At 41.3% G+C, this 15,223-nt stretch overlaps 1 protein-coding gene across 2 annotated transcripts in view; it reads right to left on the reverse strand.

Moving 5' to 3' along the window:
• The window catches only part of LOC111873461 (TNF receptor-associated factor 4), a 62,729-nt gene that overhangs the window by 4,391 nt on the left and 43,115 nt on the right, over positions 1-15,223 (reverse strand). For both annotated transcript variants that reach the window (XM_023868200.2, XM_023868199.2), the window contains exons 3-7: positions 13,743-13,847; positions 5,307-5,468; positions 4,328-4,645; positions 2,113-2,254; positions 947-1,065 (exon numbers count right to left, since the gene is read on the reverse strand). In XM_023868200.2, coding sequence (XP_023723968.1) covers positions 947-1,065; positions 2,113-2,254; positions 4,328-4,645; positions 5,307-5,468; positions 13,743-13,847 — 846 coding nt within the window. The remainder of the gene's footprint in view (positions 1-946; positions 1,066-2,112; positions 2,255-4,327; positions 4,646-5,306; positions 5,469-13,742; positions 13,848-15,223) is intronic.

Raw genomic sequence — 15,223 nt, forward strand, 5'->3', positions numbered from 1 at the left:
CTTCTACTAAATTTACCACCAAATGGATTCATTATGGACAACCACCATATCATAACAACAAACTCCATGGCTTTAGTTGGCAAGCGAAATTTACCGAGTGACCACAGCGAAGTTAATGCCAACTTTAGCGGATAGAGGGAGTCACGTGGTCAGCGCGATGAATCCCCATAGCCGTTTATTTCGGTTTTCTAGACCGGAGCCACTACTTGTCCATTCAAGTAGCTCCTCAATTATCCTCACGAGGGTGAGGCTTCAAGAAAATGGTCATCCAGAACTCTCTCAATAAAAATGAACTACTGTAACACGTAGAACTCCACTGACTTCAGCCAGTATATAAGATTGACGAACTGCTTAACAACCAAGAGCACCAAGTTGTTTTGACTCCCGTCATATATCCTTTAAATCCTAAGTACATCTGGAACACTGTGAAGGATAACACACTGGGGGAAAACACCAAATAATGAATAAAACAAACTGAGAAACTCACAATCGAGCCTCTAAGTGTAGAAGAATTCAGATATGCAATAATGTGTGTGAACTGAAACAACAATAATAGAGTGAAAGTATTATTAAAGAAGAAAGTGTTAATTCAACTTGGAAACAACCGAAACAAAACCAGAAGTTATACTAGCAGTGAGGATGACAGGATGTCTGACACAAAACTATTAAGTTAAAGCAAGGTACAATGAAACTGTTCCTCAATGCAGCATTGGTTCCTTCAATCATTTTATTTTCAGACCATTTTCTGGCTGTGTGACATAAGAGTTATCAACACCCTACCTCTTTGCAGCTTACCCTCCCTTCCCTACTCACTGTCCCTTGCTGCTGAGACCAATGTTAGTACCATTTCTTCCCTTTACCAGCTGTACAGTTAAGCTGGTTACATGATACTACTACTACTATTACTGATTCCAAAAAGAAGTACTATTTAATTCAATGTGTCTACCTGCAACTTGTATCCATATTGACTAGTGTAAAAAGGTGGACTGACTAATTCCATTCCTTCCTTTGTTTTTGCTTCAGCCAATTTTGATGTGTAGTCACTAATCTTCCAAATGAGTGTTCCTGCAACCAAGATACACTCATTACATGATACTTGTACTGAAATAAATATTGCTTACAAATACAAATATCCTTTGATATAAATCTCTGTATAAAAGGCCCTGCATATATAATAAAATGTGTATAATAATAAACATTCATATTGTTTGACATCAAGCAAGTAAATAAATTTAAAATTGTGGGATGCCTCTCTTTAAGGGAAGTTGAGTGCCTACCACCTCATGGCCCCGTTGTTTGAAAAATAGGACTCTTTAGTGTCCTGTTGTTTGGGCTGTGCTGTGTTGTAATATATAAAGGACATGAACCGAATTGGTTCTCAAAATTTTAACAAAGTCTTTTTTAAACCACATTTGTAAACAGACTAACTGTAATAATTTATAAATATTTTAATGTATTCATGCACATTGCTGTAGTTGTTAAAGGGTCAGATTTTATACTCATGGCATTGTGATGATATTTTATGTATGTATTAATATTGACCAATCACATTGCAATAGTAGTTTCCATCTGTATTGACATATCCTTCTGAAGATGGTGTCTAAGACCGAAACATGTCAAGGATGAAAGATTAAAAAGGAGAGAAAGAAGAAACATTTTATCAGTCACACTGGACAGAGCTGATTAACCTTTTATAATATTAAATGTTATATCATAAGCAGCATTTGATTCCGGTATGACTCATCATCTAATCTACAGTATAGTTCACTAATGAGGGCAAATATGGGACCATGGAAGTAGACTCCACATTTTTTAAGAATTTAGCACTGGAGTGAGTGGCTAGTTTCATCCTTCAGTTGCATTTCCATCCTGAGCACTCATTAATATCTTGCAGAATGGTCTAGTCTGGACTCTAGACTGTGTGCTCATCTTCACCTGTATGCCCACCTACTCCTTTATAGTATAGTGTACAGGCACCACAGGATTCCTCTACATTAACATTTTATATGTATGTAGGTGACCAACTAGCAAAGAGCACTGGCCTAGTAATGTTTTTGTTTTCTTGGTGGTTAATGTGACAATTTATCAAATATGTGATAGTCGTTCTATTACCTGAATAGTTAAGAGACATCCGAGAGAGGGTGCTCTTGAGACTGGCAATCTGATGCTGCTGTTTGGAGACCACAAAACACATACGTTCAAGGTGATGCTTTGTGTTCTCATCAACGTGCTTCTCCAGAGCGTAACGATTCCCCTGAGAACATACAGCAAACCCTATATGTAGTCTATACTTCTACAGCACTCATAGTACCACCCCTTTCATTATAAACACAAAAGTATGAGTTTTTGGAAATAAATGTTTTAGGTGTTCTTTATGTACACTTCTAAGCTCTTATCACAGCTTTGTCAAAAATATATAACATGCCCACTTTTCATTTAATTGGTTATGTTAACGCTGCTGTTAGAATTGAGACTATGTTAGCATCAGATGACAGGATAATTAATGAAAGCGGAGTGGTTGCTAGAATGAGAACTGCCAGGAATAACCGAAGTTCTCAGAGAAAACCCACTCTGGTGCCACTTTGTCCACCACGAATCACATGTAACCTGACCCACAGCTGAAAAGGGGCTGGCAAATAGCCACCAGAGCTGTGGCATAGCCAGTTTACACAGTCCTTAACAGTAAAGCTCAGTCAGTATACTTGCTACAGAATGGAGAACCTCGGTTCATTTTACAAAAGGGTAGACCTTAGAGCCTCCACATCTTCATAACAACTATTCTGACCTTTTCACTTTATTAATGTGTAAAGACTAAATTTCTGTCAAGTGTTACAAATTAATAAATAAATAAAATCTTTTGTCACCATACATGTTTCAACCACAAGTGATGAACTTCAAGAGAAGATCCAACAATTCAATGGGCATATAGTGCTCTCTTCCTGGGACTAAATAAGCCAGCCACTTTCACTAGCTCAGAGGTTAAGAATGAACCATACCACCATCCCATACACATCTTTGTGCACAGAGCTTATATACAACGACAACTTCACCATTACCTTATTCCTCAACAATGCAATACTTCGTTGAAGTTCAGATTATTATGTTACAAATTTATATACAAGAAATTTGCTTTCTATAAAGCATACCAAAATAAATTTGTAATGTTATCCATTAACATGGATTTTAAGTTTTCATACCACTGACTATGAAGTGTAATATTTTTTGGGATGCAGTGCAATAGAAGTACACCAAAATTTTGGAGGAACGTACTGCCTCCACCTTTAAGATCAAAGCAGACAGTAAGCACAGCCCTGATACATGCCTGCTTCTTGCTGGTTTCTTGCTTGGCGAACTCTTTGACCCTGATGACAGAGGCAGTACGCTCCGAAATGTCAGTGGACTTCTGCCAGACTACGTGGCATTACATTCCAAGACACTATTCATTATTCATCTAGTTGAATATGCTGGACACTGAATTTTAACAATACATCACTTATGGAATTTCTGTGAAATGCTCAGATAAGGGGGAGCGTGTTTAAGCATATCTTACAAAATAATTACTTCTGTGATTGGCTTATTCTCTGTTCATTATGGTGTAGCTGTTAACATGCCTGTGTCATGTCTGACATGTTCCAGGTTTCAGTCCTCACCTAGAAACTATCATACCATCCTACACTGATATCTTGAAACTGTGGTTCTTTTGTGGTTTCCTCAGTCCATACAGGAGAATGCCAGAATAGTATCTTAAATAGTCCACAACCATTTCCTCATTCCTTATCATTTTGCTGTTCACTTAATAAAGCACCTTTAACTGAACCAAGAAACAGTCATGTTTCTATAATTCAATATAGCAAAACATCTTATCTACATTTTTATTGGATATCTTGGACTCTGTTTTCATATATATTTTACCTTATTTGAATATCTGGATGGCAATGAATGTAGGAATTTGGATGTGTTCAGCTTTCAGTCTGAAGAGATGTTTGCTAATCACAGTGAAGTGACAGTCATGCTCACCTTCAGCACGTTAACTTTGAGTATGGTAGCAGAATGTGCCTCAGTATGCAACTTAATAATGGTTTCCTTCTCTGTGCCAGAAAGGAAGATGCAAGGAATATGAATACAACCATATATGATTTGAAACTTTCAGTCCAAATACATGCAATATCTTCTCCAACAATCATCCATGTCCACATGGGGTCTCTGGAATGTCAGATACTAACATCTTATTCACATGGCTGTTCAGCCAAGAAGACTTCACTAAATACAATCATACATGGAAAAATTTGCACATAACAACCAACAAAGCGAAGAGGCCGTTACTCACCTTGAACCTACAACCAGCATCTCTGAAAGGACAGCATATGCCAAATACAGGACACTGGTCCTTAAGGTGTAGATCTAGGTCTTCCCGTGCCAAAATGGAAGCATCACATTGGTTGGGGCAAGCAACTGGAAAGCGACCGCACTTTGTATGATGCACCTGTAGGGTATCAGCAACGAACTCCTTGCTGCAATACCGACAAGGCACCAGACGCTTGGAGCACTCTGCCGCTTTGTGTTGTGTGAGATGTCGTCTCTGAACCTTCATGCCACACTTGTTTTCACAGTATATTGGCTCAAAGCCACAACTGCCCGAATGATTCTATAAACAGCAAGTGCACAGAAGTTTACAGAGTACATACAATATGTGAAACATTATAAATAACTAAAAGAAGAACAAGGCTTCATAACTTGTACTCACTCAATATGTTATGATAAGTGGAAGAAGGGTTGAACTTAAAAAGATGGGCATGAATGTAGCATGGTGGAATAAGAAACTCATATCAAATAAAATTTCTGATTGTAAACCCAAAGAAGGTAAACCACTTGAGAAAGCTGGTCAGAGATGGGAGGATAATATCAAGAAAAACTCTCTGCCCATGCTGCTACAATCTTTTAGACATTATTTATTTCGTAGGTAAATTATCATATTCCTTAAAGTTGATAGTTTGAATTACAGAAATGTTACCACAATGTTCTTTGGCCCTGAACTCTTTTGGTAGTTCAATTGCTTGCTCACACCAGCTCTGAGGACTGGTCTTCTGCCAAATGGCATCTCTTGATAACTCCTCTAATCACTGGCACAAGAAAGACAAAAATAAAGAACTGCCATAAAACCAATATTTTGCTTCATTTTTAAAACATGACTTCTCTGCAAAAAACCTGTCATATTCCTTCAAGCTGGTAGTTAAGTTGTAATAAAATAACGAGGACTTTATATATAGGGCTAACAATGGGAGTTCTGGAATCTTGTGTTCACTCACCTCAAGTGTGTGGCCAGTGAAGTCCTTGCCGCAAAATTCGCACCTCGCCCGCCGTTGTGGACATGTATACTTAAGATGATCCTCCATGAGGACACGTGGAATCTGCGCCCCACATTTATTGGTGCATGGAACAGCATCATGCTTGCATGTGTTAAGATGAGCCTGTCAAAACAGAACCCATATTTTCACAGATGACATCCTGGTGAAGTCTCTGACACCTAACTGGAGATGGAACATGACATGTTCAAAGTTCAAATATCTGTGCCCTCCCCCTTCCAGTTTGAAGAAACAGAGAACAAAACACTAACAGCAAATCTTCTGACACTTACTTTCCAACCTTATAAGCCCTCTCATTTCATTCATGGTCCACTCAACATTCAGTAATTTATATTTTAAATTTTGCATTGTGATTGATACAAGTTAACATTCACACCTTGGCCAGTTTCACTCCTCACCTCCATACCTCCTGTCTCTGAGTATAACCATTCAATCTGGCATTAAAAATATTTAGTTTTTATATGCCAAATGCCTTGATGTCGCTCCGTTGTGGGTGTTGCTTCCACAGAATCTGGAGTCAAATTTACGTACTGTCTAAATGAGGGGAAGGGAGGCTCCAGCTGATGGTAAAACCCCAAATCGGGAGAATGGCTGGGATCAGTAGGCTGATAGATGGTGAAGATGAAGGTATACAACACCCACGCTCCAGATGGAATTCCAATTCATTGCCCAGCCAAGTGACTGCTGGAATTATTGCTGAGGAAATGACACTGCAAAACCTATTTTTTAAAAGAACACTTTATGCATGCTCTCTGTAGTTTCTTATGTGAGGATGTTGATCTGTCTCGCACAAATAATTTAGAATCCTCTGGACAACGTTCATGAAATTCAATACGAACATCATGCGAACTGAGGCTACCCCCCACACTTGGTTTCAACTGTACACAGATGGGGTCGTGAATGTGGTAATGGAATGTTATAGTGTAACTTTTGTTAACAATGAGAAAAGTACATTCTTCTTGATTGTACTGCTATGTAGCTCAGCAGAAGTTCAGTGCTTTTGAGATATGCATCACCTCCATTTACAGGATCGAAGTGTAAGCCCAGCAAGAAAGCAGCACAACCAGGCAGCAAGCAGAGCTTTTCAGTCGTCATAGTCACTGCTGTGAGAACCTCAAATCCAGCTTGGTTAATATTGTTTTTGTGTAAGGTAAAAGGTGAAGCAGCCGGTCACGGTAGCCGAGTGGTCTAAGGCGTGCATTGTCTTCGCTCGCTCAGAAGCCGGGATCGTGGGTTCGAATCCCACTCAGGGCAATGGATGTTTGTGTACAGGTAGAGGCCTTGCGACGCGTTGATCACCCGCCCAAGGAGTCCTACCGAATGTCTAAGATTTAGAAAAACCGAAGTGAACGGAGAAGTTCATGGAGGTAGGCCTGGGCCCACTGGGGCTGTAGTGCCAAGGAAAAAAAAAAGGTGAAGCTGTCCCAGTGCTTAACTAATTAAGCACTACGCCACGAAGACGTACAGGGGAAGTGGATGTATGGAGATCCGCATTTTCTTGACCTCGGCTCTAGTTGGAGGTGAATGGTCAGGTTCAAGCCCCGGCGGCTTTATAGCCGGTACCCACTGTATAGGAGGTTGGGTGGACCCAAGAGCAGGTCTTGGCGATTGGAGAAGTGAAAATTCTTGACCTTACCGGTACTCGAACTCCGACCCCTGAGAAATTCATTATTTTGGGGTGCCCCACTGTAAAACATAATGAATTTAAAACAGTTTAGTACACTGTGTAAGGTTTGAGGTTTTCACGGCGGTGACTATGAAAAATGCCGTTTTCTGGGATGTGGCGTCGTGCAGATCTTGTGTAAACCGACGTTTCAGAGGAACGTATCGCCTCCATCTCCACCTGTTCACTCTGGTTCCTCGCTCGCGGATTTTTCTACCCTGAAGATGGAGGCGATTCGTTCCTCCGAAACATCGGTTCACACAAGATCTACACGCCAACACATCCCAAACACGGCATTCTTCTTGTTGAGTACACTGCTTTACAAATGTTATTAAATTACGTAGTTCCAAATTTAAACAGTTTAGTGCTGCTACTTTGCTGTGATTTTAATTCATTTACTGTCTTAACTATTCACGTGTGCTGGCCTGGCACTCGGTTCCGCAAAGCACTACCGGCTATTTACTGTGTCTGTTGATATTATTATATCACCGGATGCAGAACCTCACATCCTCATTTAAGACATCAACACCGCTTATGTGACCGACACTGATGCCCCATGTAATGTTTTGTTTGCAGCAGTTGTAACAGCTGACGTGACATCCTTCTTATAACACCCCGTCTGATAGCAAATTTCAAGTGTTAATTATAATTCGCGTGTGACTAAACTTGCGTTTAACTCGGATTCTCTTGTCACAGTCGACTCATATAGTGACGTGACATCCTTGCTGTTGGCACGTGACCCCATGCAGCGGATTCGACAGACAAATGTTTCCGTTCTCCGGGTCTGACATCCTGCTGTCGGTCCCCCACACATTGCTAAAACACTGAAAACGGTTACTACAACCAGCGGCCCGTCGACCATGGTGTCTGTACAGCGAACCTTCATGGTTCTTTCAAAATTGATTCAGGTCTACAATGTTAGTATTGTGACGTGCTGCCTGAAAGCCGGACTATAGGACATCGATCGCTGCGCAACGGACAATGAGAACGCGTGCTACCTAGGAAACTGTCTACCCAACAGAAGCAGAATTGTTGAATTCCCGCTGCAACGGATATATCATCTAACAGCAACAAGGTGTCCTCTATCACGTCCGAGCATAGGATATAAGCGAAGAACAATTCAGGGGACCAAGTCAGTTCGTATCCGACGAGAGCAAAGTCGAATCAGCTTCGACGAGAGGTAAGGCCAGTTCAAATCCGACAAAGAATAAGAGAAGAACAAAGACCCAAGACGCTCCACGGAGATTAGCGATGCACGTATAACCTTTGAAGAAGACGTGTCTTAAGGCGTTATAAGTGCGAATAATTGTAACAGTGAGTGTAAAATGTGATTGTCCAATAAACATCTTCATCTAATACGAGACCCACATAAATTTCTTGTCGCGTTACCTAGGAAACACGCGACAATACATTAAAAAGTAATTCTGTTCTTCTAGCTTGTTTTACTACAATACACGTGCTGTTCTCGAGTTCACACAATCGCTTTACGGAATGAGTCATGATTAGGAATCTCCCTAATGCATTTGTCCTCAGTCATCAAGAAAACAGGAGGTGGGTTACCGACGCAAGAATTTTCCAAGATCAAGAATCCTGCGGACTCTGATGAAGAACTGACCAGTAAGTTAGAGATACATATGAGCCTTCTTCTGTCGTTAAAGTCTCGAAAGAGGGGATAGGATCAATCAGTTCAACAGCCCGTCTACTTGTACAAAAACATGGATACTTTGTTTCACCCTCACCCGTCCTTTGTTCTTGTATGGCACGAGGGACTAGTGCAGTCCACAGCCTTCTGGTCTACGGATTTCGGAATCTTATTGCCAGATATTTCCCCCCAAAGGTGTCTCCACCTTGTGGTGGTGGGACTTGCGTGACTCTGTGATCTGAAGAGCTATGCCGGCGGTTGTTTAACTACCAGTAGAGTCACCCATGCCGGAAAGGTCAAAGGATAGAGTCCTGACTAAGAGAGATACCCTGGTCCTCCAGGCTGGGGGTTGGGCATGAGGCTAACAACCTCATCCTGTAAAGAGAATTTTGTTCAGAAATCTAACAACCAGCCTCGAGTCATCATGCGTGGGTCCATTCCTACGGCAGCACGCACTGGTTATGGAGACTGGTTGTAGAGGAGGCCAAGGCTCACCCAGGGCTGTAGCACCGAGTGGTATGTAGGTAGGTAGATATTCCCAGATATCTGGTAGGAATCCCTATATGGATGCTCGGCCCGTCGCAAGGCCTCTATTTACACAGGATAACAAAGCACAGCAAAACGACATCCACGACCCCAGTGTTCAAGTGAGAGAAGACAGTACACGCCTTAAACTGTGCGGCCACTGTAATCAACCCTCTCCCGCAACCCTTCATAAACTCTGTTTTACTGGCAGTAACCTCCTCAGTGTTGCGTTTTATACTATGTTACAGGATTGAAATGTGAACTTTTTCCAGTGTCGTGAAGAATTATCTTATCTATACCATGTATTCACAAAATATGGAATTGTCAAAGAAACTGAAAATGTACGAGTCTTGCCGTTTTTTGGGGGGAGGGGGAGGCCGAAAATTACATATTTCTAAAGTAAATACACGTCCCTGATTTGTCTGGACACCATTTCCGCGTTTCAAGAGGCTCCTTCACATTTTAGAGTTAAATATGCATATTTGAAAGCAGCAGGTTATTATGACACTGAAGTTTTTCTTTTCCAGATAACAGTTCAGATGAGATTCTACTGCAGTTTGCATGTTTGCGTCTCTGTTTGACGTAAATTTTGAGACACAGATATACCAAACGCAGCCCTTAGAGAATGACAGAACAGTAAGAAATGAAATCAGATTTCTGAATACATCTCTAAAGGAACTCCGTACATCCCTCTCTCAACAATTTCTCCTCGCCCTTCCAGCCTCGTCATTGCACTTACGAACTTATCTGGACGTGCCTGCAGTTGTGAGCAACTATTTGTCGTATAATTTCCTTCCACAAGGAAAAAAACTGGTTTATGAGATCCATGCTCTTAAGAAAAGTGACCGATTTTTAGTACCAAGAATCTTCCTGGGGTGGTAAAGTGTGGCCGGAGCGTAAGCCTGACACCATTACCGCCATATGTGAGCCGATTGTTTAGATAATGTGGGACCCTCAACGTCTCGCAACTCAATGGGCCTCCATGGTCTGTTACAGGATACATTCATATTTAAAGTGATTATTCTGAAAAGCGACGTAACAAATATCTTAGTAATTCAATGAAAAGTACCGCGTGAGCAAAGTTTATCAGGAAAAGAGAAGCACAGAACGACAAAGATGATGGAGAACACTACTGTTAATACAATTTGTGAACATTCGTTGGGATTAAAAATATCGAGGCAAACAGGTTGAGAAACAACGCATTAAAAAGCGTGGAATATGGAATCTCCTGTACAAAAGAGTTTCGTATACTGAAGACTGGCGCATCGGGTTCCTGCCGTTATCTTACACGTAGCAAAACTCAAACATCTTAATCAAGTTGAAGTTTTCGGAGTACCGTCATGAATGTATGGGCGCAAATAAATTAAACACATATAAGTCTGTAGTGTACAACCTTTCCTTATCACATGGGTCAATATAAAAGGCTCAAAACTGCGTCTGATCAGTGAGCCAAATGATAAATTATTTATTTCATTGGATATATTTTACGTTGTTTTCGAATAACAATAGTACGTCTACGTTTATTAGTGACTATAGTAATAGAAAGTTAAAGGAAAGCCTATTTTGGACTACTGAGAGAAATTTATGTTGAACCCAATAAACTTCGAGCAATGCCATAGTTTTGAACTCTTGCAGCATGTAATAATCCCAAACTTTTTTTCGTAACTACAGAAATCCAATTTCACACGTGTATGCTGTGATTAGCACGCAAACGCCCGACTCTCGGGGAGATGTGCCCTCGACATAAAGCAACGAAAGTTTACTGAACCACTGATTCGGTGAAGAATCAGAATAACTTTTATTTAGCTGCAGGAGAAATTATCCGCGGAACCCCAGGCCTTCGCAGAACTCGATCTGAGAATTGCTACCCTATTCATGCGGGAAAGCAATGGGTTTCCATTAGCGCTGTTTCTAACCAGAACATCCGCTGCTTCAAGAAGAGAGGCTCTGTTGCATTCTTGCAGTATGTGGTCGTAAGGAGACAAACGGCCGCTTCGCTCATTAATTTATTTTTTGTTCCTATTTTAAACAGATACTCACTTTATGAATAAACGAAACAATACATATAATAAATTTACTTACTTACTTACTTACTTACTTACTCATGGAGCTGAGCCCTTCTTGAGCCGCCAATTCTACAGCTACTCAAGAATTTCCCAGCATTTTATGGAACACGAAAGTTCATTACCGTGTTCACATGAGCCCTCCACTGGTCCCTATCCTGAGCAAGATCTATCGAATCCATCCCATCCTATCTAAGATTCATTCTAATATTGTCCATCCACCTATGCCTTGGTCGTCCCTGTGGTCTCTTTCCTTCTGGCTTTCCCACCAATATCCTATACGCATTCGTCTCCCAATTCGTGCTACATGACCTGCCAACCTCATCCTCCTTGACTTGATCATTCTAATTATACTTGGAGAAGAGTACAAGTTATGAAGCTCCTCATTATGCAGTTTTCTCCAACTTCCTGTCACTTCATCTCTCTTCGGTCCAAATATTTTCCTTAACACCCTGTTCTCAAACACCCTCAGTCCATGTTCCTCCCTTAATGTCAGAAACCAAGTTTCATACCAATACAGAACCACAGGCAAAATTATACTTTTGTATATTCTAATTTTTATGTTTTTGGACAGCAGACGAGAAGGTAATAAATGCAATAAAACAAAAATTTTAAAACTATCTAAATGAAAAGTTTCAGTAGAAATATTTTTATTTCATACATATTCTTAGCGACCTCAGTTTCAAGTTTCCTCAGGAATGACTAAAAGCACGAAAATGCTTACAGTGCATAAAATATTTACTTTAGGGATATATATAGCCGTTGCTTGTGCGTTTTATTTTTCCACTTCTGGTATGACTAGAAAAATATACGTTAAAGTTGTGCTCTACTTCAAATATACTCGTAATTAGGATGATCAAGTCAAGGATGATGAGATGGGCAAGGTATGTGGCATGCATTGGGAGGATACATATAGAATTTTGGTGGGAAAACCAGAACAAAGAGGCCAATAGAAGAGCTACATGAAAGTGGGAGAACAACAGTAAAATGGACCTTAGAAAAAAATAGGGTGGGGTGGACTGGACTGATCTGTTTCAGGGTAAGATCAGTGGCGGGCTTTTGTGAACACGGTAATGAACCTTTGGGTGGGCCGCGCCATAGCTCACGCGGTTATTCACTGGTTTCCCACCCCGGTGGCCCGAATTCGATCCCGGGTATGGTCAAGTGGGATTTGTGGTGGACAAAGTGGGGCAGGTTTTCTCCGAGTACTTCGGTTTCCCTGCCAATCTTCATTCCACCAATTACTCAACAATCACCCTCACCTATCATCTGGGGCTGGTACAATAGGCCAGAAGTGGCCGCAGTACAAGGGACTTAGTCCCACCCCACTAGAAATAAAATAAAACCTTTCGGTTCCAAGTTCAATGTTAGGAAATTCTTGAGTAACTGAACGACGGGTAGCATCTCAAGGACTCGGCTCCATGGAGTTAGTTAGTTTGATAATTACTCAGTCTCTTCGGCTGACAGCTCAAATCGACATTTAAAAATTGGCTTTCCTTAAAGTCAAGATCGACAAATGGTTCAGGATTAATACTCATGAGAGATATAGGCATGGTACGCCTGCAAGACACTCTTAGTGTTATTTTGCTTCAAGTAAACTTCGAAAAGGATGCTTACTCATACTTAGACCCACACCTTTCTTGAAGCGTTTCTTTTTTCAGTTTTTTTTGTGACCTTCATGAGACAAATGACTACGTTCGTTTGCAGAAGGTTGGACGTTATTAACCGATAAGGCCAAAATTTATATTCTGAACTTTAGTTTTGCTTGGGGTCAAAATTCGGCAAATGGCTCAAGGATTAACAGCAGTGACACATACACACAGACGAACTACAAAACCATCTTTTTTACTATAAACCTCTGTAACATCTTATAAACATCTAAACTATTCCTTCCAGCCTATCGAATTATCCTAATTCATTCGCATAGTGGGGGGTGGAGTCCAACTGTGTCCACTCGGCACGTCGGGCACTGATTGGCCTCTTGTACCTGCCCCGGGTGATTATGATGATAATGATTGGAATGAAGATTCGCATGGGAAACCGAAGTACTCAGAGAAAACCTGGCACAGCGCCACTTTATCCACCACAAATCCCACTTGACCAGACCCAGTCTCGAACCCAGGCCGTCGCGGTGGGAAACCAGCGACTAACCGCTTCAGCTATGGCGCGGTCTTTCAAATTATCCTATCTTAAGAAGTAACGTCCCTACTTTGTTGAAAATGTAGACATAATTACGTATTCTATCCTATGTACTCTAGGAATAACATATGTAACAACTCACTGGAAATGGATCAAACTTCCAGAATATGAAATCCATTTTTTTCTATTTGTAACTGTTCACCTGATGATATTTGATCGAAACATGTCGCGATTAAAATATATTACATTAATTTGTTGTCAATATGAATGGTGTGTAGGCGGTTACTGAAACAGTAGGACTTCAGCACACAACAGGATACAGAAAGTAAGATTAAAATGCTCCTTACCTTTAGTTTCCGCAGCTCCCCCGTCCACTTACAGCCTTCTTTGTGGTGGATGCAATATACCACAGAGCCCATGATGGCTTTTTCTGAGTCCGGGTCTGGATAAATCTGAAACACAAAGAAATAAACCGACCATGAAGTAAGTAAGGGTTCTGCTCGACGGCTCGGGCCCGTTGCACGTGAACAGATGTGGTACACAGTACAGTTCCGTAATAAGCGATCAAGTAAAATTCCACCAAGTCCTGCTTTGGTTAGTTCAGGCAGGCAGTCGAGTAGATCGACAGGACAACAGATAAATAAGAAAAACTGGTTTATATTCCACAAAGAATGGCAACCATATTCCAACACGAAGGTTCGAGGCCGTAAAGAGTGCTCCCTTTCGACGTCAGATTTCAAGTCTTTTTAAGTGGTTGTCCAAGTGATCGTATTCGTTTTGTACGGTACATACTTTAAGGTTGTATTTTGGGGCGGGGGGGGCAGTCGTCTTCCATTCAGTAGATGCACTGTAACCATTCAATTCTCTAAGCCTACGCGTGTAACTTGTTTTTGGCGTTCTTTACAACGTCGAAATGAACACCCTTCAGTGAGGCCATGTCTGTCCAACTAACAGTCTGTTTGTGACTTGACATCAGTGGTGCCTAGACCGTTCGAATGACTGCCTATTAGAATTCGATATGGGAGACTTTCAGTTGTTGGAAAATGTCAATTTTGGTTAAATTCAGAAAACTAACAAACATTTTACGAGTATATGAAGACTACAAGCGTGTTTGCGAGTACTCTGGATTTGTATTTCGAAATATTTATCAGGCCGAAAAATGTTTCAAACAGAAATTGCAGAGAAACTGAGAACACATTCCACAACCATTGCATTCTTTGTATGGGACGGGCCGTAACACAGTTCAGGCGACTTTCCACGGCGGAGGTCCGGATTCAATTTCAGATTAGGTAATGTGGGATTTGTGATGAACAAGGCGGCACTGGGGAAGGTTATTTCCGAGTAATTTAGATTTCTCATTCCACTAACTGCTGCACATTCATTAATTATCCAGTCATGCAACGCTGTATAATCTCGATGCTGACAGTGCTGTTAAATTACCAACTTTAAAAAATGTTGGGCCCACTGAGCTTCTGAGCCGCGGGGTAAAGTTCTCGGGGTACGAAGCTGACCACTCGCCTGCAACAAGCGCGGAGCTATACCTCCCCTTTCTGGTGCTTAATTAGACAGAGGTCTACTTCTCCACAGCGTGGTGCTTGATTACGCACAGGGTTATATAAACCTTTACTTAAGCGGCCTCCGTAGTCTAGAGGTAACGTTCCCACCTCATGACTCGTGGTACGCGGGTTCAAACCCGGCGGGGGTCGTCGAATTTTTAAGGGCGGAAAAATTCAGGGAACAAGTCCTCCAGGAGGGACTTTAAGCCGTGTGTCCCGTGTCGTAGCTTTACGGCACGTAAAAGAACCTCCTACCTCCCAAGGAAGCCACT

This window comes from Cryptotermes secundus, unplaced genomic scaffold (assembly GCF_002891405.2).
Source record: "Cryptotermes secundus unplaced genomic scaffold, Csec_1.0 scaffold333, whole genome shotgun sequence".
In the NCBI taxonomy this organism is placed as follows: Eukaryota; Metazoa; Arthropoda; class Insecta; order Blattodea; family Kalotermitidae; genus Cryptotermes; species Cryptotermes secundus.